The sequence below is a fragment of the Stegostoma tigrinum genome, chromosome 11, assembly GCF_030684315.1.
Source record: "Stegostoma tigrinum isolate sSteTig4 chromosome 11, sSteTig4.hap1, whole genome shotgun sequence".
NCBI classification, from domain to species: domain Eukaryota; kingdom Metazoa; phylum Chordata; class Chondrichthyes; order Orectolobiformes; family Stegostomatidae; genus Stegostoma; species Stegostoma tigrinum.
This window is the reverse complement of record NC_081364.1, coordinates 39,067,932-39,095,734: the sequence shown is the minus strand read 5'-3', so window position 1 is coordinate 39,095,734 and position 27,803 is coordinate 39,067,932. Positions and strand designations below refer to the sequence as shown.

General features: G+C 40.8%; 1 protein-coding gene across 5 annotated transcripts in view; it reads right to left on the bottom strand.

Moving 5' to 3' along the window:
- Positions 1-27,803, bottom strand: part of pdzrn3b (PDZ domain containing RING finger 3b) — a 303,206-nt gene that overhangs the window by 260,454 nt on the left and 14,949 nt on the right. For all 5 annotated transcript variants that reach the window (XM_048548076.2, XM_059649917.1, XM_048548074.2 and 2 more), the window contains exons 2-3: positions 27,306-27,386; positions 21,967-22,074 (exon numbers count right to left, since the gene is read on the bottom strand). In XM_048548076.2, coding sequence (XP_048404033.1) covers positions 21,967-22,074; positions 27,306-27,362 — 165 coding nt within the window. In that variant the 5' untranslated portion in view covers positions 27,363-27,386. The remainder of the gene's footprint in view (positions 1-21,966; positions 22,075-27,305; positions 27,387-27,803) is intronic.

Here is a 27,803-nt window from a genome sequence, read left to right as displayed (position 1 = left end):
TCTTTTTTCCCCTCCAGAACTTATTATCAAAGGAACAAGGTACTCCATAGAGGTGAGGATGTGGCAATAACGTACTGATAGCTTGTACAAACTACTACACATTGGAAGGCGATAAAAAAATGAATGGCTCCTGAAAAAGTTTGCAAGTATATCATGCATTAACAGGTAAATCAAGGAAAACCAAAGCAATCCATTATTCTTGACCGGAAACATAAAAATTAGAGCTTCTTTCAGAAATTGAACAGCAGACTTCCAAGGTGAACTTTCTCTTCCGTTATTAACTACCAGAAGTTAATCTTTCATGGAAACACTGTTAACTATTAAATAGCTAAAAAAGCTTGCAACTCTTATGTCATTCGGAGACAGCAAGAACTGCAGATGCTGGAGTCAGAGTCAAAGCAGCTTTGAGCTGAAGGAACACAGTAGGTCAGGCAGCATCAGAGGAGCAGGAAAGGTGACATTTCATGTCAGGACCCTTCTTCAGGACTGATGAACGGTCCTGATGAAGGGTCCCCACCCGAAATGCCGACTTTTCTGCTCCTCTGATGCTGCCTGACCTGCTGTGTTCCCCCATCTCCACACAGTATTGCCTCCAACTCTTTTACGTACTGGGTCAGTTTATTGAAGAAACTAATAGCCAGATCATAATTATCTGAGAATGTCATTTGAACCAAAACATATTCACGTCACATTTGACAAATATGATAAATTCAATCCTAATTAGAAGACAGAGTGCACAAATCTCCTCAGCAAAATTATTCTGCAATTCATCCTAAATACAATCTGAAACTTAAGAATATGGAAGAGGTATATATAAACCTTTCGTCTATCTTTGCTTACCTTCAAAATGCATTACCAGAAGTAATTTAAATTTATTGAATTATCGATAAATGAAGAATAATGAATTTCACCAATCTGACCTCTTCAATTTCACATAGTCTAATTTTAGCTCATGACCTCAAAACCCAATAACTTCAAGGTGAGGACAAGATTGTGGAATGAAGACTACAATTACAGGGAATGTAATGTTTAAGGAACGTGGCTTACAACAACCATCACAACAGCAGTTTGGATGGTTGATAAATTCTGGTTTCAAGAGGACCACACCCCATGCAAGAATAAATATTAAACACTCCATGAGCTTCAGCAGAACTTGGCTGTCTGAATGCTAACCTCGTGGTACATTCCAATCATCCATTACCACAGGGTTAGGCGATCTATGTTAACTTTAGATTAGATTCCCTACAGTGTGGAAACAGGCCCTTCGACCCAACAAGTCCACATCACCCCTTGAAGCATCCTACCCAGGCCCATCCCCCTGTAACCCACACACCCCTGAACACTACGGGCAATTTAGCATGGCCGATCCACCTAGCCTGCACATCTTTGGACTGTGGGAGGAAACCGGAGCACCTGGAGGAAACCCACTCAAGCACAGGGAGAATGTGCAAACTCCACACAGACAGTTTCCTGAGGCTGGAATCGAAGCTGGGTCTCTGGTGCTGTGAGGCTGCAGTGCTAACCACTGAGCCACCATTCTACTCTGTACGTTCAAAACATACGCACATCAACTTTAAAATTCTCACCCTTGAGTCCAAATCCTTCCATCCAACTTTATCTTTGTAATCATCTCCAATTTTACATCCTTCTACCCATTTTGCACTACTTGAATTCCACACAGTCTTGCACTTTCCAATCTCTTTGCCCCATTATTGATAACTGTGCAAGGATCTGTTGCAGTGTAACGAACAACTCTCTCTCCACGTGGGAAATAGTCTCCAAGCGAATGTGTCTCAGCAGTCTGGGTGCTAGCATCTGAAATTAACTAGCCAAACCCCTCCTCTTCTTCATCTGTCTGGTCAAATCTTACCACTAATTGTCATTTTTCTTGGTTTGGTGCTAATTTCTGTCTGATTACATTTCTGTAAAGACCCTTCGGGCATTTTACAAAGTTAAACATGGTATATAAATGTAAGTTGTTATACTCAATGTGACTTTTGTAAATGATTTTGTTTTACAGCTCTGAAAGCACAGTCTACATTTGTACCACAGCAATAATAATGTTAATTTATTACAGATCCAGTACCAACTATGTTCACCTCATTCCAACTTCCGTCAATCCTTATGTGCCAAACATATTCCACCTACAAAAAAAAAGTAGTGTTCAAACATTTAGCTTTTATAGTACTCAAAAAATTCACAAGCTCAATGAAGATCCTCTTCAGAATGCGGATTTACTGCTGACTGATTTTCACTAAAACATATAATATTCTTAATTGAATGGATTAAAATGCTACTCAGACTATCTTATTTTAATGAAAAACATGTGAGGCGTTGTGGTTTCAAAAGCTGCTGAAACAAAGCCAACTAGATTTGGTAAAACAAAATGAAGTAAAAATTACAGCAATGCAACAAAAGTCTTTTGTTTATTTACTTTCAGTGTTAAAACAGCTTGATAACCGCGACTGGGTATCAAATATTTACAAATATTTTCAAAAGATATTGCCTAATCAAAACTAGAGCAATCTTCATTGTAGAAATTTTACGACATTTTCTTTAAGAAACAAAGAGCTCAGATTTTTTTTGGAAATTAATCAAACAACACAGCAAATATTTACCATTTTAAGAGCGTGGCCTTTTCCTTTTAAACTTCAGCATCTAGACCCAACACATAAATGGATATCAAAACCAATTTTTTAGCAAGATTAGCCAAGCATTAAATGTAAAGAAAATTCTTACTGAATTGTAATGATTAGGTTTGATTGTTGGCCTGAACGTACAAACTAGTCAAGACCATTCTCAAGTCATAAAATCATAGAATCCATGCAGTGTGAAAGCTTGCCATTAGGACCATTGAGTCCACACCAACCCACTGAAGAGCATCCCACCCAGATCCACACCCCACCCGACCCTATCTTTGTAACCCTGCATTTTCCATGGCTAATCCACCTAATTTGCATACCTCTGGACACAATGGCCAATTTAGCATTGGCCAGTCCACCTAACCTGCATATCTCTGGACTGTGGGAGGAAACGAGAGGAACCAGAGAAAACCCACGCAGACACGGGGAGAATGTGCAAACACCACACAGACAGTCAGCCGAGGCTGAAATTGAACCCAGGTCTCTGGAGCTGTGAGGTAGCAGTACTCACCACTGAGCTACGGTGCTTCCCTTTACCGGATGTTTCATTTCCAAAAGTCCTTTGCATATTGCTCAAATGGCAGCGCAAAACAAATCTTACAATGCTTTACTGCTTCTTTGGATACTTTGTTTAATCATGCCAACATAGGCAGGTTATGGCTTCCTGTTGCCAACACAGAATTGAGTATTTTATCATTAAACAGTCCAGAGAATACACCTTTCACTCCTTAAAAAGTCTTACTATTTTTAAATTTAGTGTTCCAAACATCTAAAGAATTACATGCCTGGAACCATTAGTCTAAAGTTATGTAGGAGTTTGCAAGTCATAAGTGCTCTGGGATATTTATATGGGAATGTAATGGAGTGAAGTGGTGCTCTTCTATTTCAATGCAAGATTTCTTACCAATATTTACTAGTTTTAAAATAGAACACATTACTTCAGATTATCTTGATGTGTAAAATATGACAGAGCCTCAGATGCATGAACCCATATTGAACATGTGACAACATGAGTTTCAGAATATGCAAAGTGGCAAAATATGGAAATATGTTTTCTACTTCACATTTGCTGGAAGCGCTTTCTACAGCATTATTCAGGTATAGCTTAAGTGGAACAAAATACTCCCACTCTGTAGTTCTTAACACAAACCGATGTAAAGACGAATAAAACCTCTTAGCAATTCACCAACTTTGACGAAATCACCCAAAAACGGAATAATTTATCATTGCATAAGAAAGGTGAATTCGGAAGATTTATAATGCTGAAAGTGGTAAAATGCAGATCAGCGAATGGTCAAAAATATTCACCATTAATTCACATTCACCATATTCACATATTCACCATTAATTCTCCAGATTGCAATCAAGTTTTTGCAATGAAACAAAATGTCAAGCATTTGAGATTTGTGTGATGGATTTTTAAAATTGTACTCCATTCATTACACACACATTTTCTATGTAGTCAGATTTGGCAATTAACAAGAAAAATCAATTAAAAACCAAAACACCAGATCAACAACACAACTTCTTGCAAATTTACCTTGTTGCCATGTTGAAGTGTGAATTTTAAATGTACAAGGCTTATTCATTTAATTTGTATACAGTAGTTCGGTGTATTGTTACAATTAAGAAGTTGAAATGATGGTTATAATTTGCGATTGTTGAAATAAGTCCATGAAGCCCCAGTATCATGCCACCAAATCACCTGTTATTTACTCAAGCATAGTATGTGACGCTGGCCCAGCCGGAGCACAGCCAGCTCCAAGCGTGAACAGAACCCGTGACACTCCTGATTCCATCATCCAGGGCTCCCCGATTGGGGATGTTAACCTGGCCCAATCAGGGAAGTCATATTCCCTGGTATCCACCTGTCTGACCTCATTACAATCCCTAGAGTGTGGTTTTAAATTTGGGTATAACAAAAAAGGTGTGTGATCTGCTCCTTGGCCTGCCCTGCAGTAGGCCTCAGTGGTTTGATTAGGAGAGATCAAAGGAAGACCTGGATTGTTTTGCTGACAAAAATATGGATGATATCTTGACTTGGAGACAGTGATAGCTATTTCAGAGTTTACAATTTTCAGACCGCAGGTCAGGATTTTCCCACTAGTAAGCAGAATTTCAGCCTAGAGAGCAATCCATGGCCTACCCACCCAATGTTCTGTCAATCAGGCAGTCGAATAGCTGTGGCTGTGTTTTTTGCCAGGTTTATGAGCGCAGGGCAGGAAATCTCACTCACTTCTGGCCAAAGGCAACATCTCCAGATAGCAGGTCATCATAATCCAGGCTATCAGACGGTAGATCGCCAACAAGCCAGGAAGGTGATATTGAGAGGATAGGTGCTGGTTTCTAGGGTGACAGAGGAGGCTGTCGAGGTTGTGACTTATGCACACCTCCAGTGCAGACAGAGAGATCCTGCCCCCAAAGAAATGGTAACCTGTCCATACTGGTCTTCCAGTCACATGGACCACCTCTTGCATCTTTCACCTGCATCTGGAGTCCAGGCAAGAGGAGATCCTTCAGTGTCATTAATTAACCACTTTAATACATCAATTGACAGCACGACAAGAAGGTCAATCACAGACCATCCAACACAAAACAGGTACCTCCTCTTTGCCAATCCTCCCTATTTCCTTCTCTTCACCTCACACTCCCTGCCACTTCGCAGGCGGGAAAAATTGAAAGACTCAGGGCTAGAACATGTACAAAGATATTATGGGTATTACCTTGTAAGCGGTTACGCTATTAACTGTCCATTTACATCCAGGATGACAAAGGGAAGTGAGGTCAGAACTAGCTAATTAGCACAGCTATTTGAATGCAAAGGGAGTGTGTTTCATATTGCAATAAAAAAGAGACCAGGGGACATCATTTTTGAGATCAGGTTACAGGCTTCCCCAGAAATACAAAGATTATCACATAAGGAAGGTATCCTGCACAGTTAGTTGAAAGCCTCCTTGCTTTTGTACAGCCAGCTATGGGAAAGATACTAGATGTCAGCTCCTAGTTGTGCAGACCCATTAGAACATAGAACATTACAGCACAGTACAGGCCCTTCGGCCCTCGATGTTGTGCCAACCTGTCATACCAATCTGAAGCCCACCTAACCTACACTATTCCATGTACATCCATATGCTTGTCCAATGGCGACTTAAAATGTACCTAAAGTTGGCGAATCTACTACCGTTGCAGGCAAAGCGTTCCATTCCCTTACTACTCAGTAAAGAAACTACCTCTGACATCTATATCTTTCACCCCTCAACTTAAAACTATGCCCCCTCGTGCTCGCCGTCATCATCCTAGGAAAAAGGCTCTCCCTATGCACCCGAAATTGGATAGTCTTATGAGTAGTCCATTTTCAGATCAAGTACTGTAACTTTTTAAAAAGTACTAGCTGCAAAGCTTTAGTCTTCGACACAATGAAGGTTAATGATTGAAAAAATATTGCAATTATTCAAGTATAAGTGATAAGGTTCAGGTTATCAGCTAAAATGTATCTACAATACTTAAAAGTAGACTAAGGTTAACATCTACAGATGAAGGTAAGATCTTTGCATGCCAATTACATCTTCAAGTTTCGCTTTGACCGTGAAGAGAATGAAACTCAAAAGTTGGAATTCTGCAAGCTTGTCAGATTTCAGCAAATTTCCTCTGGCGTGGAGAATCACAGGAACAGGTTTTGCAATGATAAATTTGAGAAATTCTCCAAAAACTAAGAAAATCACCTGGCAACAGTCAAATGAAGTGCCTACTTGGCAAAATGTAGAGACAGTAACTAACTTAGGACTGGGACCAACATGTCATAACTTGCTAAAAGGACTGTATTTAAGAGAGAAGTATTCAAGGTGATAAAGTATTCAAGGAGAGCCATCACCGATAGTTAAAAGTACAGAATGTCTTGCGTATGTAATTTAGTTATTTATCTGAGTACACGTATTAAGACAGGAAATATTGCCATGCCATTACTTCACCAACTTACTCTCGTTGGAAGGCATTGGTGTCTATCTGAACAATGTTTCAGGTTGGGTACGATAGATGTCATGACAAAATAGAGAAAGCCATTTTTCTCAAAGGAAATACGAAACAGCTTTCTGAGGCAGCAGAAGGAGAACAAAGGAGAAAAAATGTCAAAACGTTGGGGCCAATGATCTCTCCAAGCTGTCCAGTTGGGTCTGTGTACACCAGAGTGCTAATGCCATGCCAATGCATTCACTTCTGGTTTCTTCAGCCAGTGCGATGCAGAATGGTTGCAGAAATTAGAAGGAGCCTCAGCTGGGCAAGAACAGCAGGCTGGCTTACCACCCCCTGTCTCCATCTCCCCTATCCTGTGAACTGAAGCAAATGGAGGGCCCCACTCCCCCCAGTTGACCGGCAGGTCACCCTGGAGACCAGCCATTTTTCTTATCTCTTGACCCTCTTTACCTTCTCAGGCCTACATGTGACTGCTGACCCACAGTTGGCCCCTAAACACACACACACGCACGCGCAGTTTGTTGGAAGATTTTACTGTGGAACCTTCCAGCAATGCACCTGTCAACTAAAATCTTCAGGGTCATCAAGGGTCTGACTCTTAAAATGCCGATGCTATTTTTTAAAGCTCTTCAGAATAGTAACCACAGTTACCAAATAGCTAATACCATCAGCTGTTTTTCTTCATTCAATGGTAGAACAGAAGTCTTAGCCTAAATAGGAGCTTTCCAAGATCTTGGTTGTTTGTGGAACTCAGGTTGCTTTCTAGATGAAGTTTCCTTTTATGTGAAAAGGATCGCAGAAGAGAAACTGTAGAACATTGCATATCCTTGCATATTTCAACAATATCAAATTCCTCACCTTCATGACAGAGATGTTAAAACCACACACAATAAAGCATAGCCACTGTGACAAATTTGACTAAATGGTTTTCCTGACAGCCTGACTTTGATGGAGGCAATCATAACCTGCAAGAGCTTGGCCTCCAGTCAAAACTATTAGGTATATAACAAATCTCTTACTGGCAGAACATTTTTCATGATTGAATCTCAACTGGGAGTCATTTTGAGCATCGTATTCATCAACAGAAGTATGTGCCCAGTTAAAAGCAAAGGAATGCTTACTGACATTTGCTTGGGGGCACAGTCAGAGGAAAACTTTTGCCTTATCATCTTCCTGAATGTTTTTGTTCTTCTGTTTCTGCAATGCCTTCTTGGAGAACATGACAGTAGCTGCTAACTTTGTACGATACAATACAATGCAGCATAGGAACAGGCCCTTCAGCCCACCAAGCCTGTGCCAATTCCTCGTCCTTATTTAGACCCGTTACTTATTGCCCAGACATGGTTGCTATCTTCTTTCCACCTCCCACTCATGAGTCTGTCAAGACACATCTTACATGTTGCGAACTTGCCTGCTTCCACCACCTCCACTGTCAGTGTGTTCCAGGCACCCACCGCCATCTGTGTGCAAAATTTTCCCCACACTTCTCCATTAAACTTTCCCCCTCTCACTTTGAATCTGTGCACTCTTATAGTTGACCTTTCCACCCTGGGGAAAACGTCTGACTATTCACCCTATCAATGCCTCATAATTTTGTAGACCTCTATCAGGTCACCCCACAGCCTCCATCTTCCAGTGAAAACAACCTCTGAGTTTATCCAACCTCTCTTCATAATTAAAACCTCCAGACTAGGCAATATCCTGGTAAACCTTCTCTGCACCTTCTCCAAAACATCCAGTCCTTCCAGTAGTGTTGCGACCAGAACTGTACATACTATTCCAAACATGGTATAACTAAAGTTTCACAGAGCAACAATGTAACTTGTCAACTATTATATTCGATGCCAGGCCAATGAAGTAAAGCGTGCTCTATGCTTTCTTGATCACCTTATCTACCTGTATTGCCACTTTCAGGGATCTGTGGACCTGTACGCTCACATCCCTCTATATGTCAAAGCTACTGTGGGTTCTGCCATCTATTGGAGAATTCACACCTAAATTTAATTTTCTAAAATATATCACCTTGCTTCTGTATGGATTAAACTTCATCGGCCATTTCTCAGGCCAAATCTGCAATCTCTCTAGATTCTGCTACATTCAATTCAATCCTCCTCACTATCTGTGAGTCTGCCAATTTTGGTTTAATCTGCAAAGTGACTTATCAGACCACTCTATAAAGGATAGTTCGTGCCTCACAAACCTTATTGAGCTCTTTGAAAAGGTGACCAAACAGGTGGATGAGGGTAAAAGCGGTTGATGTGGTGTATATGGATTTCAGCAAAGCGTTTGATAGGTTCCCCATGGTAGGCTATTGCAGAAAATACAGAGGCATGGGATTGAGGGTGATTGAGGGTTTGGATTAGAAATTGGCTTGCTGTCAGAAGACAGAGGGTGGTGGTTGATGGGAAATGTTCATCCTGGAGTTCAGTTACTAATGGTGTACCACAAAAATCTGTTTTGGGGTCATTGCTATTTGTCATTTTTATAAATGACTTGGATGAGGGCGGAGAAGGATGGGTTAGTAAATTCGTGGATGACACTAAAGTCGGTGGAGTTGTGCATAATGTGGAAGGATGTTGCAGGTTACAGAGGGACATAGAAAAACTGCAGAGCTGGGCTGAGAGGTGGTAAATGGAGTTTAATGCAGAAAAGTATGAGGTGATTCACTTTGGAAGGAGCAACAGGAATACAGGGTACTGGGCTAATGGTAAGGTTCTTGGTAGTGTGGATGAGCAGACAGATCTCAGTGTCCATGCACATAGATCCCTGAAAGTTGCCACCCAGGTTGGTAGAGTTGTTTAGAAGGCATACAGTGTGTTAGGTTTTATTGGTAGAGGGATTGAGTTTCAGAGCCATGAGGTCATGCTGCAGGTGTAAAGAACTCAGGTGCGGCCGCACTTGAAGTATTGCATACAGTTCTGGTCGCCGCATTATAGGAAGGATGTGGAAGCATTGGAAAGGGTGCAGAGGAGATTTACCAGGATGTTGCCTGGTATGGAGGGAAGGTCTCATGAGGAAAGGCTGAGGGACTTGAGGCTGTTTTTGTTTGAGAGAAGGCGGGTAAGAGGTGACTTAATAGAGACATATAAGATGATCAGAGGATTAGATAGGGTGGACAGTGACAGACTATTTCCTGGGATGGTAATGGCTAGCACGAGGGGACATAGCTTTAAATTGAGGAGTGATAGATATAGGACAGATGTCAGAGGTAGGTTCTTTACTCAGAGAGTAGTAAGGGCGTGGAATGCCCTGCCTGTAACAGTAGTAGACTCGCCAACCTTAAGGAGATTTAAATGGTCATATGGATGATAATGGAATAGTGTAGGTTAGATGGGCTTCAGATTGGTTTCACAGGTCGGAGCAACATCAAGGGCTGAAGGGCCTGTACTGCGCTGTTATGTTCTATGTTCTATGTTCTTGACCATTTCTATTTCTTACAAACAATAAGGTTCCAGCACTGATCCCTGCAGAACACCACTAGTTACTGATCTCAATTCTGAAATGCACCCTTCCACCACTACTCTCTGTATTCTATGACTAAGCCAGTTTTGTATCCCATCAGATTCTACCTTTTGTACTGGTCTGCCATGGGGTAACTTATCAAATGCCTTACTAAAGTCCATGTAGACAATATTCACTGCCCTTCCCTCATCAATCATTCTTGTTACCTCCTCAAAAACTCAATCAAGTTGGTGAGAAATGAACTTCCTTGCCCAATATCATGCTGCCGATCAATAACCAGTCCATTTGTTTCCAAATATGAATAAATTCTGTCTATCAGTATCTTCTCCACAGCTTCCCCACCATTGAAGTCAGGCCCACCAGCCTGTAATTACTGGGATTATCTCTGCTTGAGAAGGGAAACAAAGCAAAAACAGTGGCCATTCTCCGAGGCCAAAGTTAACACAAAGATAACTGTTAAGGCCATGGCAATTTTCTTACATGCCTTCCACAGTATCCCGAGAGAGATCCATCTGCTTTCAAGACACCCAACACTTCCTCCTTCATTATGCTAATCTGCCTCAGAGTATTCAGACACCTTCCCCTAGCTTTAACATCCCTCACATCCCTCTCTTGGGTCAATACCATGGAAAGTATTCATTAAGGATCTCACCCATTTCCTCTAGCTCCACATCCTTTATCCTTGAGTGGGCCTATTCTTTCCCTAGCTATCTTTTTGTTCCTAATATGTGTATAAAATGCATTGGGATTCTCCTTTACCGTCCTGGCCCAGCACATTTCATCGCCCTTTTAGCCCTCCTAACTCCCCTTTTGATCTCTTTCCTGCTTTCTCCATATTCAAGGACTTCATCTGTTTTTAGTGGTTGAGACATCAGATATGCTTCCTTTTGATTTTGAAGAAACTAATAATTTCCCCTGTCATCCAAGATTCTCAAATCCTGCTATTCCTGTCCTTCATTTTCCCAGGAACATACCTGTTCTGAACTCCAATCCACTGGCCTTTTGAAGGGTCCTTCACTCAGACTTAGATTTACGTTCAAAACAGCTGCTCCAAATCTAGATCCTCTAATACTTGCCTGGCTCGGTTATAGTTGGCTTTCCCCCAATTTAACACCTTTGTTCAAGGTCCTTATCCATAAGTATCCAAAAACTTCGGGAATTATACTCACTATTCTCAAAATGCTCCCCCACTATAACTTTGATTATCTGGCCGGGTTCATTTCCCAACACCAGGTCCAGTATGGTCCCTTCCTTTGTTGGGCTATTCTGCTTCAAAAAACCCTCCTGGTGAGGCCTACCAAATTACTCACCATCTAAATCCCCAACACTAAGGGAGTTCCAATCAATATAGAGGAGAAATCACCCACCACAACAACCTTGTTATTTTTACATCTTCCCAAAATCTGATGACAGATCTCTTTGTCTTCCACTGGCTGCTGGGAGGCCTGTGGTACAATCCCAACATTCTAATTGTACCTTTCCTATTCAGGAATCCATAATGCCTCGCTCTAAGATCCCGCCAGGGTGTCCTCCCTCAACAAAGCTGTGATGTGCTCTCTCACCAGAAATGCAACTCCCCCACCTCTTTTACTTCCTCCTGTCTCAGCTAAAACATTGATATCCTGGAACATTAAGCTGCCAATCCTGTACTTCTTTCAATCATGCCTTCGTGATAGCAACATCATCATAACTGCATTAATCAATCTGAGCTCCAAGTTCATCCGTCCAACCTGTTACACTTCTTGCATCGAAGCAAATACAATTCAAACCTTCAGTTCCACTGAGCTCAGCAACCTCTCCCTGACTAGTTCCTCTTAGCTATATTTTCCCTCATTTCAAGTTCTTTCCCAATCTCTATATCTACTGATCTGCACCTCCAGTTCCCATCCCCCTTCCACACCCGTTTAAAGTCTTCTGAGTGGCACTATAAAACCTTCCTGCCAAGATATTGGTTCTCCTCCTATTTAGGTACAACCTCTCCTCTTGTACAGGTACCACCTTCTATGAAAGACATCCCAATGATCTTTGTATCTGAAACCCTTTCCCCACACCAACTCTTTAGTCACATGTTCAATTGTACTCTGTCTCCACTCCTAGCCTCAGTAGCATGTTGAGAAATCCTGAGAATATGACCAAAGAGGTCCTCCTTTTTAGTTTCCTACCTAATGCCCTGAATTATCATTGCAGGATCACACTTCCCACCAATGTCATTTATACCAATACAGACTATGACTTCTATCTGTTTACCCTCCTGTTTCAGGATGCCTTGTACCGCTTAGCGACATCCATGATGCTGGCACCAGTGAGGCAACAAACCGTCCTGGAGTCCCTGCTGCTGTAACCTAATGGGCTAAACTCTTCATCAGTACCCAAAATGGGACATGTATTTGGCAGGGGCACAGCTGCGGGGGAATTCCTGCACTGACTGCCTGATCCATCTTGTGGTCACCCATCTATCTTTCTGTACTAGCGAGTTTTGAGAAGATTTGTAGCTCAGGTTGAGGTTCTGGATGTGAGTTTGCTCGCAGAGCTGGAAGGTTCGTTTTCAGATGTTTCGTCACCATACTAGGTAACATCATCAGTGAGCCTCCGACGAAGCGCTGGTGTTATATGGTGAAATGACATCACCAACACAAGGAAACCTAACCAGATAAATAGAAAGCGGGACATAAAACCAGCGCTTCGTCGGAGGCTCACTGATGATGTTACCTAGTATGATGACGAAATGTCTGAAAACGAACCTTCCAGCTCAGCGAGCAAACTCACATCCAGAATCTTTCTGTACCTTGGGTGTGACCATGTTTCCATCTATGATGCTCTCTGCCATTTGTGTGCTCCTCAGTCTCTCCCAAATGTCGCTCATGCTTATTCTTTGTTGATGAGCAGCTGAAGCTGGGTACACTTCCTGCAGTTGTAACTAGCAGGGATGCTCTTAGCATCACAGTTGACCACATCTCGCAGACGGAACACAAAATCCCACCAACTGACATCAGTAACTCTTTATTGGCGGTCAGATTAAAAGTTAAATTTTAATTAGCTACCTCAAAATTACAGTTATTTCACTCTAACAAATTGCATGCCCAACTTACTCACTATACTAACCAGAAGATCAACTAACAGTACTAACCCTTCAGAAAAGCTGAGACACACTTAGCCTGTACTGCAATGAGATTCCTTCACCTGTAGCAGCAAGGGAATGAATTTAAAATAAACCTACCTCTGAGCTAATCTATTCAAGTTTAAATGGCAGATGCATTGGCTCCTAAGATAAAAAATTCTGAACTGCAGCCAAAGCTAGGGACTGTATTTTGATGAGACATAAAAGGACCACCTTATCAACTGTTTGGTGAAACAGACTCTCTAAAAACAAAATTTAACTCAAGGTATTACTAATGATATTTGGGACCAATAAGAAATTCTACCTTAATGAGAATTGCACTAGTTTTAACCAAAGGAATTAACATTGATACAAGCCTGAATTTTCATATTTTTTGACTAGTGCTGTTTTTTTTGAGTGAGATTCAATTTTTCTCATACAACTATCCGCTTTTCATGGTACTAATCATGTAATTGGTGTCTCTGGCCCCAGTTATAAAATCATGTGGTTGAAGTGACAGAACCATCCGTCACTGCTGAGACTTTGTGGCATATTTAAATCCCAGCTCCCCACAACACTTCAAGCATCAGGTCAGGAACTGGCCTTTACACTGTGAAAGTGCACTGTACCCCCATGGAAAGCTCCTTAGCTTGGTGGCAGAGACCAGCAGCTGCTCATGATTGGGTAACTGGAAAGAAGGGTGGTGCTTTATCCTGCTGCTGGGCAAAGAAGGCCACCCCACCGGGCTCTGCCAGCCTGAATCAAGTTGACAAGAGTAAATGTGGGGTCCGAGGTTAAATGCAACATACTGCAGTGCATGGAGAAAGTTAAAAATGATCTCCTATGCTCCGCAAGGAAAAATGCCACTATCTCTTCTTTACCCTGTCTGTTTCAACAAATCATTTGCAATAAATAGATTTTTGGCAGATAAGATTGACTATATAACACCAAGTGCTATCGATTATGCTACATATGGTTCACACAGACAAGCTTTCTTTCGATCTGCTTTCCATGAAAGCATTAACTTATTCTTGATATAAAACAAATAAAATAATACAAAAATTTACTTTGTATTTTTATTTAAACCACAAGGTGTCCTTTGAACAGATGGATTCTTAAACTTTGCTAAGACGCACCTCAGCAAGCCAATACTTTGGATCAAGGACAATAATCCAAGAACCAGATAATGAAACTCACTGCAGTGAAATTCTCACTCTTCAGATCCTAAGGAGCTAGAATTCTCACGCAACCAGAAGACAAGATTCCAAAGGGCAATTCCAGATTCTTTAGATCTTTACTGGCATTGACTTCTGGAAGGGAATGATGGTTCAGATACTTTATTAAAGCTTATTTGAGAATGGCTTGATTGAGAAAGAGAGAATCAGCTATTGCAGCCAGTATACCAGTGTATATAGGTGATTCTGGATCCTTGTTTTTGGAACATACATTCATCTTATGGTAGATACGAGTCAATGATGACGTCAGCTTGTATGAGGGCGCATAGCTACAAATTGAGGGGTGATAGATTTAAGACAGATGTCAGAGGCAGGTTCTTTACTCATGTAAATGGCAGGTTCATGCAACTGGGTGCAACCACCCCCCAACACCACACATCCCACACACGCCACATATCAGGAAGATTACTGTAGTCCCTAAGGGATTAAAAAATTATTTGAAGCAAACAGCACTCCACAAATAAAGTATTTTTATTTGTCAGTATAACTGGGATATTAAACACAACACTAACCAGTAAATTTGGCTTTATTGAAGAATGCACACATGTTGCTCAACAACACATACCTCAAGTCCCACTTCACACAGCAGTTCAATGGTAATCACCAATGATTGGAAGTGTGAATTCAAAAAGGCCAGTATTTGTTCATTCACATTGAATTGCTGCTCAATATGACATTGGAATATTCTGTTTATATTGTTGACTTTTAATAAGTTCCCAAACATATCCAGTCTCCAGTGTAACACCCTTCGAATGCTTGCTATGATAAGTTCTCAAACATAAGATATTTCTTACTGGAGAGAGACACATCATCTCTGGCTACAACATGAGCCCTCTGCAACTTGGATTATCTCAGAATACTCATCTGAAAGGACAGAAGAAAAATAGTCCATGGAGTTACAAAAGCTTGAAGTATTTGCATACAATGCCACAGACCACAGAACATCCACTTAAGCCAGTTAGTTGAAAAGCAAACAGAAGGCAGAAGAAAAGTATGAAAAAAAGTATTCCACAAAACACTGGCACACACAAGAGAATCTGTAGATGACATGTGTAATTGTTCACCACATTTAAAAGTAGCCTCAAAAGACAAAGGTTGCATCATGCTGCGTTTCAGTTTTTAGCTGATTAGTGAAATGGTTTTCTCAGTCATCAAATTTCTTGTTTGTAGCAGAATGATCTTTGATCTTTGTGCTCCAGCCCAAAGCACACCCCACTGGCTTAAATTAACATGAAACTCACAAAATAACATGCTCCAGAGAATGATGCATATGACATTATTAAATCTACTGAAACATTGAGGCAGAGGGGCTGACTTTGGCAGCATATTAAAATGCAACTTCATGTTAAATCATTCCTTAATCAAACCTATTCCCTAGAAACTAAAACATAAATTGCTGGAAATGTTCAGCAGGCCAGGCAGAATCCAACATGAGATTTCCTGAAGGTGAAATATTCTCTTTTAGAAAGGGCCAACTCAGAAATTAGAATTCATGTCACATCCATGAAAAGCTGGACACTAATATTTGGTGAGTATTAGGTTCGATTAAACTGCATTTGCACTCAAATAAAAGCAGTACATTGTGCATGAAAGCAGAATCAAATGGCAAATAGTAATAACAATGATAAAATGAAGATAACCAATGGTGATATAAGAAAAGATTCACAGGGAGAAATGAAAACAGTTCGCGTATATATTCGGGGTATCATGTGCAGCAAGATAAAGTATTGGGTCTGCAAACTCTACCAGTCAATCATTGGAATAAATTCATCTCGTCATAAAATGGGATGTTACAGAAGCTGGTCATCATTAAAACTGCTATTTCAATTACGCTTAATGTTTTTTTTCTTCCTCTTTAACCGACTGTGTGGCATTATCAAAATATGAGGGCATGAGGCTTAATCTAGTTTGTCTTTGGATAGCAGATGCCATGTAGATGAGCCATGAGTTCCAGGGGTGTACACAGTGCTCAGGTCAGAAGCAAACCCAAAATGCTCAGGTCAAGGACCAGAGCAGGGTTGGCAACCCTACCGAGGAGCAGGACCCAGACCCCATGATTGCAATCCTTGCCTCTGCCATGCAGCACACAATATTTTAAAATGATGTTTCATTATTGCTTTCTATCCAGTGTTGGGCAGACACCAAAGACCTGCACATTTCTTTTAGCTCCTCTGGAGGCGAGGCTCATACTGACCTAATTCAATAAAATAAAGTCTGTTAATTTTGTAACACTGTAATCATGAACACATATTTCATATATAACAAACCATATTCATTTTTAATAGCCACGTGCTTGGATTTGGTTAAATCCAATTGTTTACAAGTCATCAAGATCAGAAAACATCGCCATCAGTTAATTTGATTACCACCTTAAACAAAGAGCACTCACACGCAAAGTCAAAAGGCAGACTTTCAAGTGTGACAACAGGAATTTGCTCATGGTTTCAATTCAGTGCAATGCAAGCATATTGTTGCATTAGCCCCATGTGAAATTTGAAGCAGGCAATAGAGCAGAAAATGGTGATGTCATCCATGTACAGAGAGGGTTTAAACTGCAGGCCTCCCTTGCCTGAAATAGTCACCCTTCTCAGGCTCACATCCTTCCTGATAGACTCAACAAAAGGCTCCATACAACACACAAACAAGGCAGGAGAGAGGGGGCAGCCTGGCCTGACTCCAGATCTGATCAAAGATAATAAAATGTGAGGCTGGATGAACACAGCAGGCCTAGCAGCATCTCAGGAGCACAAAAGCTGACGTTTCGGGCCTCGACCCTTCATCAGAGTCTAGGCCCGAATTCATTGGTCTAGGCCCGAAACGTCAGCTTTTGTGCTCCTGAGATGCTGCTGGGCCTGCTGTGTTCATCCAGCCTCACATTTTATTATCTTGGATTCTCCAGCATCTGCAGTTCCCATTATCACTCCAGATCTGATCAGGAAGCTTTCTGATACCCACTTATTGATTTGAGATCGTAAAACTAATGATATTGGTGCAGAGTAGTCAGATCCAATTGCAGATTTTCTCCCCAAAGCCCATTTTGGACAGCAAGTCCCACATGTACGTATACGATATCCTGTCAAAGGCCTTCTCCTGGTCCAGGTTAATGAGGCAGGTGTCCACCCTCCCGCTACTGCTCTTAAGCTATACCGTACTGCACTCAGGGATCATATCCCTGACGAGCACAAAGCTCTCAGAGATCATACTGCCTGGTACAACACAGGTTTGGTTGGGGTGAATCACCGATCCCAGAGCAGATCTGACCCAGTTGTCAATGATCTTAGACAGAATTCTGCAGTCTGCATTCTGCAATGAGATTGATCGCCAATTTCTAATTTCGTCCCTCTCCCAATTCCGCATGTCGACGAGCGTGATGATACTATTCCTCATGGATTCACACATGCTATCTGCCAGAAGCACACTGTCTAACAGCTCCAGCATGTCCTGGCCAAACAAGTCTCACAGAGCTGAATACAAGTGAAACAGAAGCTATCGCTTCCGGGAGTTTTATTCATTTCTAAGGATTCAAGGGCCTTTGTCAGCTCATCCAGAGAAAACGGTTGGTCCAGACTCTCCCGCATCCAAGATCACCGTGATACAGGACAGGGATAACTGAGAGGCTGCACTGTCTGTGGGCCTCATGTCATGGAAGGATTTGCTGGTCCTCAGAATGTCAGACTGAGATGACACTACTAAGCCATCTTCTTCCTTCAGGCTAGTGAGCACAGGGCTCTCCTTGTACAACATCTGGAAGAAGAAATACAAGCACGTCTCATCCTGCTCCACGGTGCAGACCCTGGACTGGAAGATTATCTTGGAAGCTTCTGAGGCAAACAGCGAGGCTTGCTAGCTCTTCGCCTCCTGCAGATCCTCGCTGACATTGTTCCCTATTGTCTGCAGCAGGAATAGGTACTGCGTGGTTTTCTGGAGTTTGGGCAGTTTTTCATGCCTCAGTCTCATCCTTCTGAACATCTTTGACGAAAAAGAACCTCTTGCCATGATCTGGTGCCATTTGGGCAGGAACGCAGAAAGGAGGATCTGGCTCCAAATGAGAGACTGTCAGGCTCTGCTCCTGATCGGGAGCGTTGCTGTTGCTGGATGTCCAGAGCTATGGTGCAGTGGGTAACCCATGGCTCTGATGTCTGAGGGTTGGGCTTTACCAAGCCCCTTGGGATGTACAGCATTTCCGGGTTGAGAGGGGGTGCTCCTCTCCTGGTCCCCCGTGGTGCTGTGCCTCTTGTTTTGTTCATGGCCATCTCTCTGCACATCATCATCATCGGAAAAGCTGTTGCTATGTCTGTCATGCAGCTGCCTCTTTCCATTTTGCTGTGGGCCTGTGGGGGTCCGACTTTGGAAGCTGTTTCTTACCACTATCCACTCCCCTGAATCCTTCACTTCCTCTTCCTCCGTTGACTCTGGCCAGGTAGGAGTTGGCTCAGTTGCCGTGCCTGTGCGCTGGTTACCTTTTCCTCCTCTCTGGCCTGTCCCTTCTTCCTGGTGGCCGTCATTTCAGTCTTCTTGCTGGAGGGTGACAGCTGCAGTGGTAGTGAGATGGAAACGGACTATCAGTGGTGGAAAGGAAATAGGACCTGAAGCTCAGTGTTAAGCAAAGGCTGAGGCTGATTATCTCCAGGTTCAGGTGACAACAGAAATCAGCATAGAGTCTGAGCCAGAAACAAAGCTGCAGAGCCTTGCTGAAAGTCAGTTAGACGGCTTTAGTCATCTCAAAGTGGACTTCAATGAGACTTTTTGCTCATTTCATAAACAATGGAGCTAAACAATTCAACATCCCTAAAGTTGTCAAGCAGTTGACAATGGCAACAAAGAGAACAAGTTGCAGACTTACGATTGAAATTATCAAAAGACAGTGTGCAATTAAGATAAAGAGCCAAGGATGGCTGAAGCCTTCTAACATTGAACAGGCAGTGGTGGGAGTAAAAGCTATTACTGAAAATGCATTGAGATGGGTAGGAATGGCAACAAGATGTGACAGTTTGACTGAGGTTTAACATGGAAGAGAAACAGTTTTACTTTATAGAAAGCTTTACATTAAGGGTGCATTGTTTTACCATCCCTTTTAAAAAATCACAGGTATCCTGGTAAACATATTTAAATCACTTGAATAATTGCACTTATAGTAGGATGGAATATTTGTCCCTTTAAAATACTACTGGAAACAAAAAGAAAATCATGAAGGGGCACTGTGGCTCAGTGGTTAGCATTACTGCCTCATAGTGCCAGGAACCGTATTCAATTTCCATCTCAGGCGACAGTCTGTGTAGAGTTTACTCATTCTCCCCGTGTCTGTGTGGGGTTGCAGTCCAAAGTCGTGCAGGTTAGGTGAATTGGCCATGCTAAATTCCCATTGTGTCCAGGGAATTTGTAAGCAAGGTGGGTTAGACGTGGGAAATGCAGGGGTAGGGGAATGGGTCTGGATCAGATGCTCTTCAGACAGCCAGTGTGGATTTGTTGGGCCGAATGGCCTATTTCCACACCAAAGGGGCTCTAAAAAATGTTGTGTTTAATTTGTAGGTAAACAGTGCAGAAAATAACAAAGGAAAGGTGAACATAAAAACCAAGGGTGGTGCAAATTATGTAAAACAATATAAGAAGACATGATAAGTTTTGTTCTGTTGACCAATTTGCTGTTGCAACACACTGATTAACTGAAAAGTGATTGCTCAAATAGGCTGAGAGTGTGCAGGAATAATAGCTTTTCTTAATTGTTTGGTTCCAACATATTTCAAATTTGAAAACAAAATGCTGATTGGCATCTGTGTGCAATTGCTTGAGTAATGGAATGGAAAGTTTTCAATTTTTTTTCCCCTTGCCACATCTATAAAGTTTCTAAATTGTTTTGAATCCCTTGTTACCATCTTTTTTAAAAAAACTATGTTTCACAACATGTAATTCTCTTATCCAGTGGTTTGCAATCAATACTGTATACATCATACAAACTAATGAATCTTCTCAGACTATATAGGTCGGAGCAGCAGTGGTCCATTACAATTGTCCCCAGGCTCAAAAAGGAAACATAGGCAGAATTCCTGCGACAATTTTTTCCTCAAGACATCAATTATTGAAACCCAGCTGAAAAGGCCCCCTACTGTTATAATTAGATTCATTAAGGAATTGCACATACAGAAGCAAACGAGGTGATCCTCATGACAGCAAAGTTGACAACGGAAAAGAGAAACCCCTCGATTCCAGTGTCAAATCCCACACCCGAGCAATGAATATATTACACACATGGTCAAAAATGGAAAATAAATCAAAAACATGAATGAACAACAGCCAACATAAACATAGGCTGCACATGAGGGATCAGTAGTTTAGCGGATATGAACCAGTTGCAGCTGACTTACTCGTATTACCTGGGTACCAATTCTGTTTACTTGCTGTGAACCATTGGTAAGCATGTCATTATTCTCCATAAATACACACAATAAGCAATAAAATGGAATAGAGAACTTAATTCAATCAGCTGTGAAGATTGAGGTATCATCTTTTTCAAAGCAAACTGACATAACTTAGTGCACTTATCAATTTTGCCTATATCCATGGTCTATTTCCACATTCTAAGTATTAACAATCAGTTAAGTGTGTTCCAATAAATAATTGCACTCAGGTGAAAATGTGTAAATCACGATATAGGGAGAAAAATGCATTCAGAATACAGGCATAATATCAAAGAAAATGATGTCATATCATGTTACTTTACTGATAAAAAATATCAAGAAACCAATCGAAAGGCAACTTCATCTAAGAAAGAATCATAAAAGCTTATGGCCCAGCAAAAGAAAGTGCAGGAGGAGAAAAAAATTTACATTCACACTTTACGAACTGTAAACCCCTTCATAAGAAAGCTTATCAAAAACATTAAATCCGGAATCACTGACAGCAGAGACTGCGGAATAAAAAGCTCATAATTACTCCATTTACAAGATCAGTAGGGACTCAAATATTACCTACTGTGACGAATGGACGCTATCTTAAACATAGCAATTCTACAACTGTAATTCACAACAGAAAATGAGAAAGAACACGCTTCCACAGAGCTGAAGTAAAGGCAACTAAGGTTTGGGACATATTTTGTAATGATCCTGAGCAGTGCATTTTCACCACAGTTGCACAAAGAAATCATGCTTTTTTTTTCCTGATTTGCCTCACCACTCTGTGCTAGACCTTGAAATAAACTCCAACTATTCAGCATCAGACAAGTTGCCAGTACTCTTAAAAGCACAGCACAACAAATATCTAATTCTAGAGGGAACTACATGACATTCATTAAAATGACCATGCTAGAAAATACACATCATTGTAAAGGATATTAACAGGAAGTTTTACTAAATCATGTAGATAGAAAAATGTTGCTCCATACCCTGAAAAACCCTAGCTTACTGCCTCATTGCCACAGAGTGAAAGAAATAAACAGTATCATCATCCTGCCCTTAAACATGATAGGAAGGGACAGAGGTACATTACACAAATGTTCACCAAGCAACTTTAACTTCCAACTTAAATCAAGTTTTCAGCAGCTCTTCAAAGAGTAACTTCCACATACCTCCAGAATCTGGTCTTGAGTCTGTAATCCCCCTTCTTTGTCTGCTGGCCCATTCTCCACTACTTTTGACACAAAAATCCCCTCACATGCTGCACCCTCTTGATTTTCCTTCAAAATGTGGTGAAAGCAAAAAGAAACAAAATTAGTATTTGAAGTGTGCAATTTGAAACAGAATTGATGTGAAGACATGAGTAGGAGGAGATGACAAACTCAAATGGCAAATGGGAGCCAATGGAACAGGCAAGGATCTGACAGTATTTTCTCCAGTAGCAACGGCTGAAGTGATGACAACAGCTGTGAACTGAGGTGGGTGAGCTTCCAGCTGGGTATTTTACCTGAGATAGTAGGAAGTGCCGGAGAATCGAAGATAACAAGGTGCAGAGCTGGATGAACACAGCAGGCCAAGGAGCATCAGAGGAGCATGAAGAAGAGGAGGAGGAGGAGGAGGAGGAGTTACCTGATGTGGCAATTCCTATGTTATTGTCCACAATGTAAATTGGATATTGTGGCATTGAAGAAACCAATGCACACTTACGGTAGCTAGCCATTATATGCAAACGTGACATTCACTGGCACAAATGTTTCTCGCCTAACATCAAACTAAGAAGTTACAACGAAACATCATGCTTCTTATAACATGTCATTATTCATGTGATCCAGAGATTATTACACACTCAGGTCACATGCTATGATGCAGTGATGACATCATAACCATGTCTCTTAAAAGTATACTGACCATAAAGGTAGAAGTTTATCCCAAACATGTATGCATGGCTAGGCACAGGCACAATGTGCCAATTAGATAATTATACAAACAGATAAAATAGAGTTTACAAGAATAACACTTCAAATATCAGTCATGCTTTGGAGGTCTGACAGTTTATCCTGATCGGGTGATCGTACAGCCAGCTGGAAAGATATGAAAGACAGCCTCCTTATCTGATAAATTAGTTGTTGTGCTGTGGAATTTTGGCATGAACATCACCTTACAATCAGTGTCATCAGAGAATTCTTCTTTACTGTCTTTGTGCACTGTCTTTGATGGGTGTGCTGCATATTGGTTTGAGCTGGCTTCTTTTCTTTCACCATATAGCATCATGATCAATAAAGACTTTCCATGATTTGGACTGGTGGTATGTTTTAGAGACCTTAGCTAGTATCTAGGAATGTGAATTTGAATTTCAAAATCAAACTATCAGCCCAGTGCACCTTTTTCATAATTCTCTACCTCCTCATTTTTTATGTATTGCTTTCATTCTCCTCGATCTTTGAACGGGAATGTCCTATGTCTTGTAACAATTCGACAATTAAATGCTGGGTAAGGACTCTTGCACTTGCCTCCAAGCATAAGTTGTGCTGGGGTTAGTGATTCCTTCTCATCTGGGGTTGCATGAAAAAGTAGCAATGCAAAGGGTAAATTTTGCTTTGCCGCTTTACGCTTTGTGATTATTGGATGGTAAATACTGACCAATCATTCTGCTGACCCACATGAGTGTGGGTGGTCAGGTGGTAACATGATCATGGGGTCACTTACAATTAGTGTACACGTATCAAAATGTTTTGTTTGGAGTATTGCCATCCACTGTCGGGTATTACCTAATCCAGGAGACAGAGCAAACAAAAAATAATGCTCACCACTTCAGTCACGTTCATCGTGTTGTTAAGTGGTTGAACAATGTGAAATGTGGGAAATTAATGCATCACAAGGATGTAATTTGCCTGTGCATTAGGTAAAGGTCTGTTGCAATTTTCATCCAAGAAGGAGATGGAACAATGTGTGAATGCAGGGACTCCATTTACTGTTGCAGCTGATACCTTTAACTTGCCTCATAGGTGGTTACAAATCATTAAACATCCTCTTTCATCTCTGGCCTGTCCCCAGATAATTGTGCAAGCTATCTTGTGCATTCGATAGCCCAGAGTAATAGGGACAAGATATCTTGACATGATTCTTTTTGTATGAAGACTCATTTGCCCTTGAAAATGTTACTATCCAAACGGTGTTCGAAATGTTCTTGGGATTCTTCTGCTAAATAGACAATCTAGTATCAATGTTTCACATCTAGTTTTGGAAAGAATCTTGTACAAGAAAATTTAATTCTTCCAGCTTCATGACCTTGTGTGGATATCTTTAAGTGAAAGGTTGACATGCCTTGGATCTAGACATATTCATATGGTGCCATCTTTCATTAAAACACATATGATGGAACACAGCAATCTGTGTGCTGGGCACCTTTCACATTATACCATATTGTTCCATCTTTAAATTTCCACTGGAAGGTTTGCATGAATGTAAATGGTGAACTACCTTGGAAGACAAATAAATGGGATTGCATCACCCTTAAAATGCAATACAGCATGTGCGCGCTATCTCAAGCATTCAATACCCAGTGTAATACAGACACAACATCCTGACATGATTCTTTCAGTATTAGGACTCATTTGCCCTTGAAAAAGGGCTTTTTGTGATATAAAAAGTTCATCTCTGTGCTGCCAAGATAAATGAATGTTTCAGGTACTTATTACAGTCATGCCATCTCTCGATATTGATCTTCTGCAACTTTTGCAGTTGCTCACCTTGCGTAGTTGTCAACTGCAACTGTTCACATTGACTCTGGCAAAAATCTAATGCATCAAAGGTGAGAACATCTTCAGCTTCATAATCTAAAGCATCAATATGTTGATCATGAGGAATGTTTTGGTCCTTGTGTGGCTTGGGTAATGTGCTCAGCATGTTAGGCATAATGTTCCCGTTACCAAGCTTATATCTCACTTCAAAGTTATATCCTTGCACCGTAATGTGCAGGTACTACAAACATGGGTGTGCCTCATTTATAGTTTATGGCAGATCATGTCTACTGTCTTATGATTTGTTCCAATAATGAATTTCTTGCTAAATAAATGTCTTGAACTCTACATTAGAATAGCTGACTTGAGCAGATCACAGGTTATCCAAAACGAGAGCAATAGCTTTTTTGTCTTGCAAAAGATATGTGCACAGACCTTTTTAATATTCCTTAACCTTGAGAATTATCTTTCTGCAGCAGGCAAGATTTTGCTGACAGAACATGTTTGAAAGAACTAAAGACATAGCAGTCATCTTTCCACTTGTAGAGGACATCCTTCTTGAGTAGGTCTCTTAGCAGAGATATCTCGTCCATGAAACTGGGAATATGTGGTGAGAATACATAACTCGAGGCAGCATCACAGATCTCGCATAATCTGCAGGGTGGCATTTGTTTTACATCCTTCGTCTTACCACAAATCAAGACAGACTCCATTGGCAAAGCACACAGACCCTGAGAAGTACGTCCAGCTAAAACTGACCACCATTTTGTGCTGTTAACTGATAATTCTTGCCATTATGCTGCTGTCATTTGTAGGTGAAGGTTGTGAACATACTCTGTCTTCATCTTGCCCATGATCACGATATGATCAAACATACCAGGTATATTTTCAACAATACATTCTATACACTGCTAGAACATGTCTTAACAAACTGAGAACCAAAATGATAACTGATGAAAATAGTAATATCCAAATAGTGTCAAAATGTCGTAGGCTCTTGGGATTCTTCTGCGAAATGGACAGGCCAGTATCAATGCTTCACATCTAGCTTTGGAAAGAACCTTGCTCAAGAAAATGTTGCTTTTTCAGCTTCATTACCTTGCATGGGCACCTTTAAGTGAAAGGTTGGCATGTCTTGGATCTAGACAGATTCATATAGTGCCAGCTTTCTTTAAGATGCATTAAGATGGAGCAACAGCAACTTGTGTGCTGGGCACTCTTTTACATTATATCATTTTGTTCCATCATTGAAGTTCCACTTGAAGGTTTTCCTGAATGTAAATGCTGAACAACCTTGGAAGATCAATAACTGGGGTTACATCACTCTTAAAATGCAAAAGGGCATTACCCTTGAAATTAGCAAACAATTCAATCCTTCCAGATACAAGTGTATGAGGTCATTGATTGATTTGATGGTATGGTCTATTCCACTGCTGTGCGTGATTTCAATCTCATCACCTGTGTCTACATTGAAATCCACTGTGCTGGTAGTCCCTCCACTGTTATATCATTGTTGTTTACAATATAGAAGATTTCAGGGAGCCAAGATGAACTTGTAAACTGGCACTTAAGTTTGATTCTGTAAGTTCAGAAAGTCATGCTCTAAATATGGAAATATTTAAAGCTGCTGACCAGTTGGCCTTCAATTCGCTTTCCAAATATCTGCTGTTAACACATTGTAGCTTTCTTCATAGAGTTTGCCTCCATCAGGTTATTTTTTTGGATGTAGCAATGCTTATGTTATCTCCATGACGTAAGTAACTAGGCATGGATATCATGGTGTTGATGAAACCAATGGATGCTTATTACAGCTTTCTATTAATATACAACAGTATATTCACAGGCACATAGGCATCTGGACTAACATCAAGTGATTAAAACAACATTACTTCTTGAAGCATGTATTGTTTAAATGATCAAGTTAAGAGGAAGTCAGAGGTCTTCATGTTCTCACATCACATATTATGATACATTGATGATATCGTGAACATAAGGTATCCTGACATACTATATCTCCAAAGACTCTGAGACGAAACATAACTGCAACAACTAGGATCAGAAAGGAAGAAAGATTGGCATTTATATTGCACTTTTCCCACCACCAAATATCTCAAAATTACTTTAAAGCCAACAGGATATTTCCGATGGAGAGTCACAATTGTAACATTGGTAACAGGACAGCCGATTTACACACAGCAATATATAATAACAATAAACTGATAATGAGGAGATTGTTTGTTATTCTAACCTTAACTGAGCAATAAATAAGGCCAGGACAGCCAATAAACCTCTCTCGCTCTTTAAAATAATGCCATGGACGATTTTACATCTATCACAGGAAGCAGGTGGGAAGTCAGTTTAAAAACACAGCCAAAAATTTCAACCTTGACTCGTGTATGGTCAAAATCCTGGAATAGTGACTCACAGTCAGAATGAAACCAATTGAGCCACAGATGACAAAGGTATATTTTAATTATTCTAACCTACCACTTCCTTGTGAAAAATTGCAGGAGCTGCCATAGGTATTTCATTTGCATCATGAATGTGAACCATAAATATATTGTTTGAACTCTGTTGTGGAAACTAATTCAATGCAGTGAAAAGAACATGTTCAGTTCTTCTGCAAGGGACAACACAGACATCAGATGTTCTTAAAATCTTATTGCTGAACCCTGAGCACAACCATTGTTCCACATTCCAACAGGGAGACACGTTCTGAAAATACTGCTCAATCATCTTGAATTATAACTGGGTTGTATGAAGATACATACCGCACAAGGTCTGCCACCAATAATATTAAATCCCAGGGAACCCGAGTCCCGCTGCATGATGATGGTCAGTGTTTCTCCTCCCTAGAAACAGATTGCAAGTGTTAGACAGTTGAGCTGAGAACAACCGATTTAGCGATTAGCTACTAATTGGCCATAATAGGCTGAAGTAGAAAACATAATTTAGACGAAAGAAATTTGTAAACCAGTACACCAACCAAAAAACCAGAATCACACACAAGATATATTAACAACTTCTGGGGGTCAAAGCACTTGGAAAAATTGAATTGAGACTGATCTTGCAGTGTTTGATGGCACAAATGCCACTCCAACATGCAACCTTCCTCCAACCTCACACTGCAAACAGTAGTGTGGTGAGGGTTTGGAAATTTATCCTGGGCTATTTATCCCGAGTCTTTAGTTCTAAGATGAAGTTTTGTTCAAAGAAAACTCAAAAGCACTGGACATTTTCTTCTGCCAATATAATTCAGCCTCAGTGCT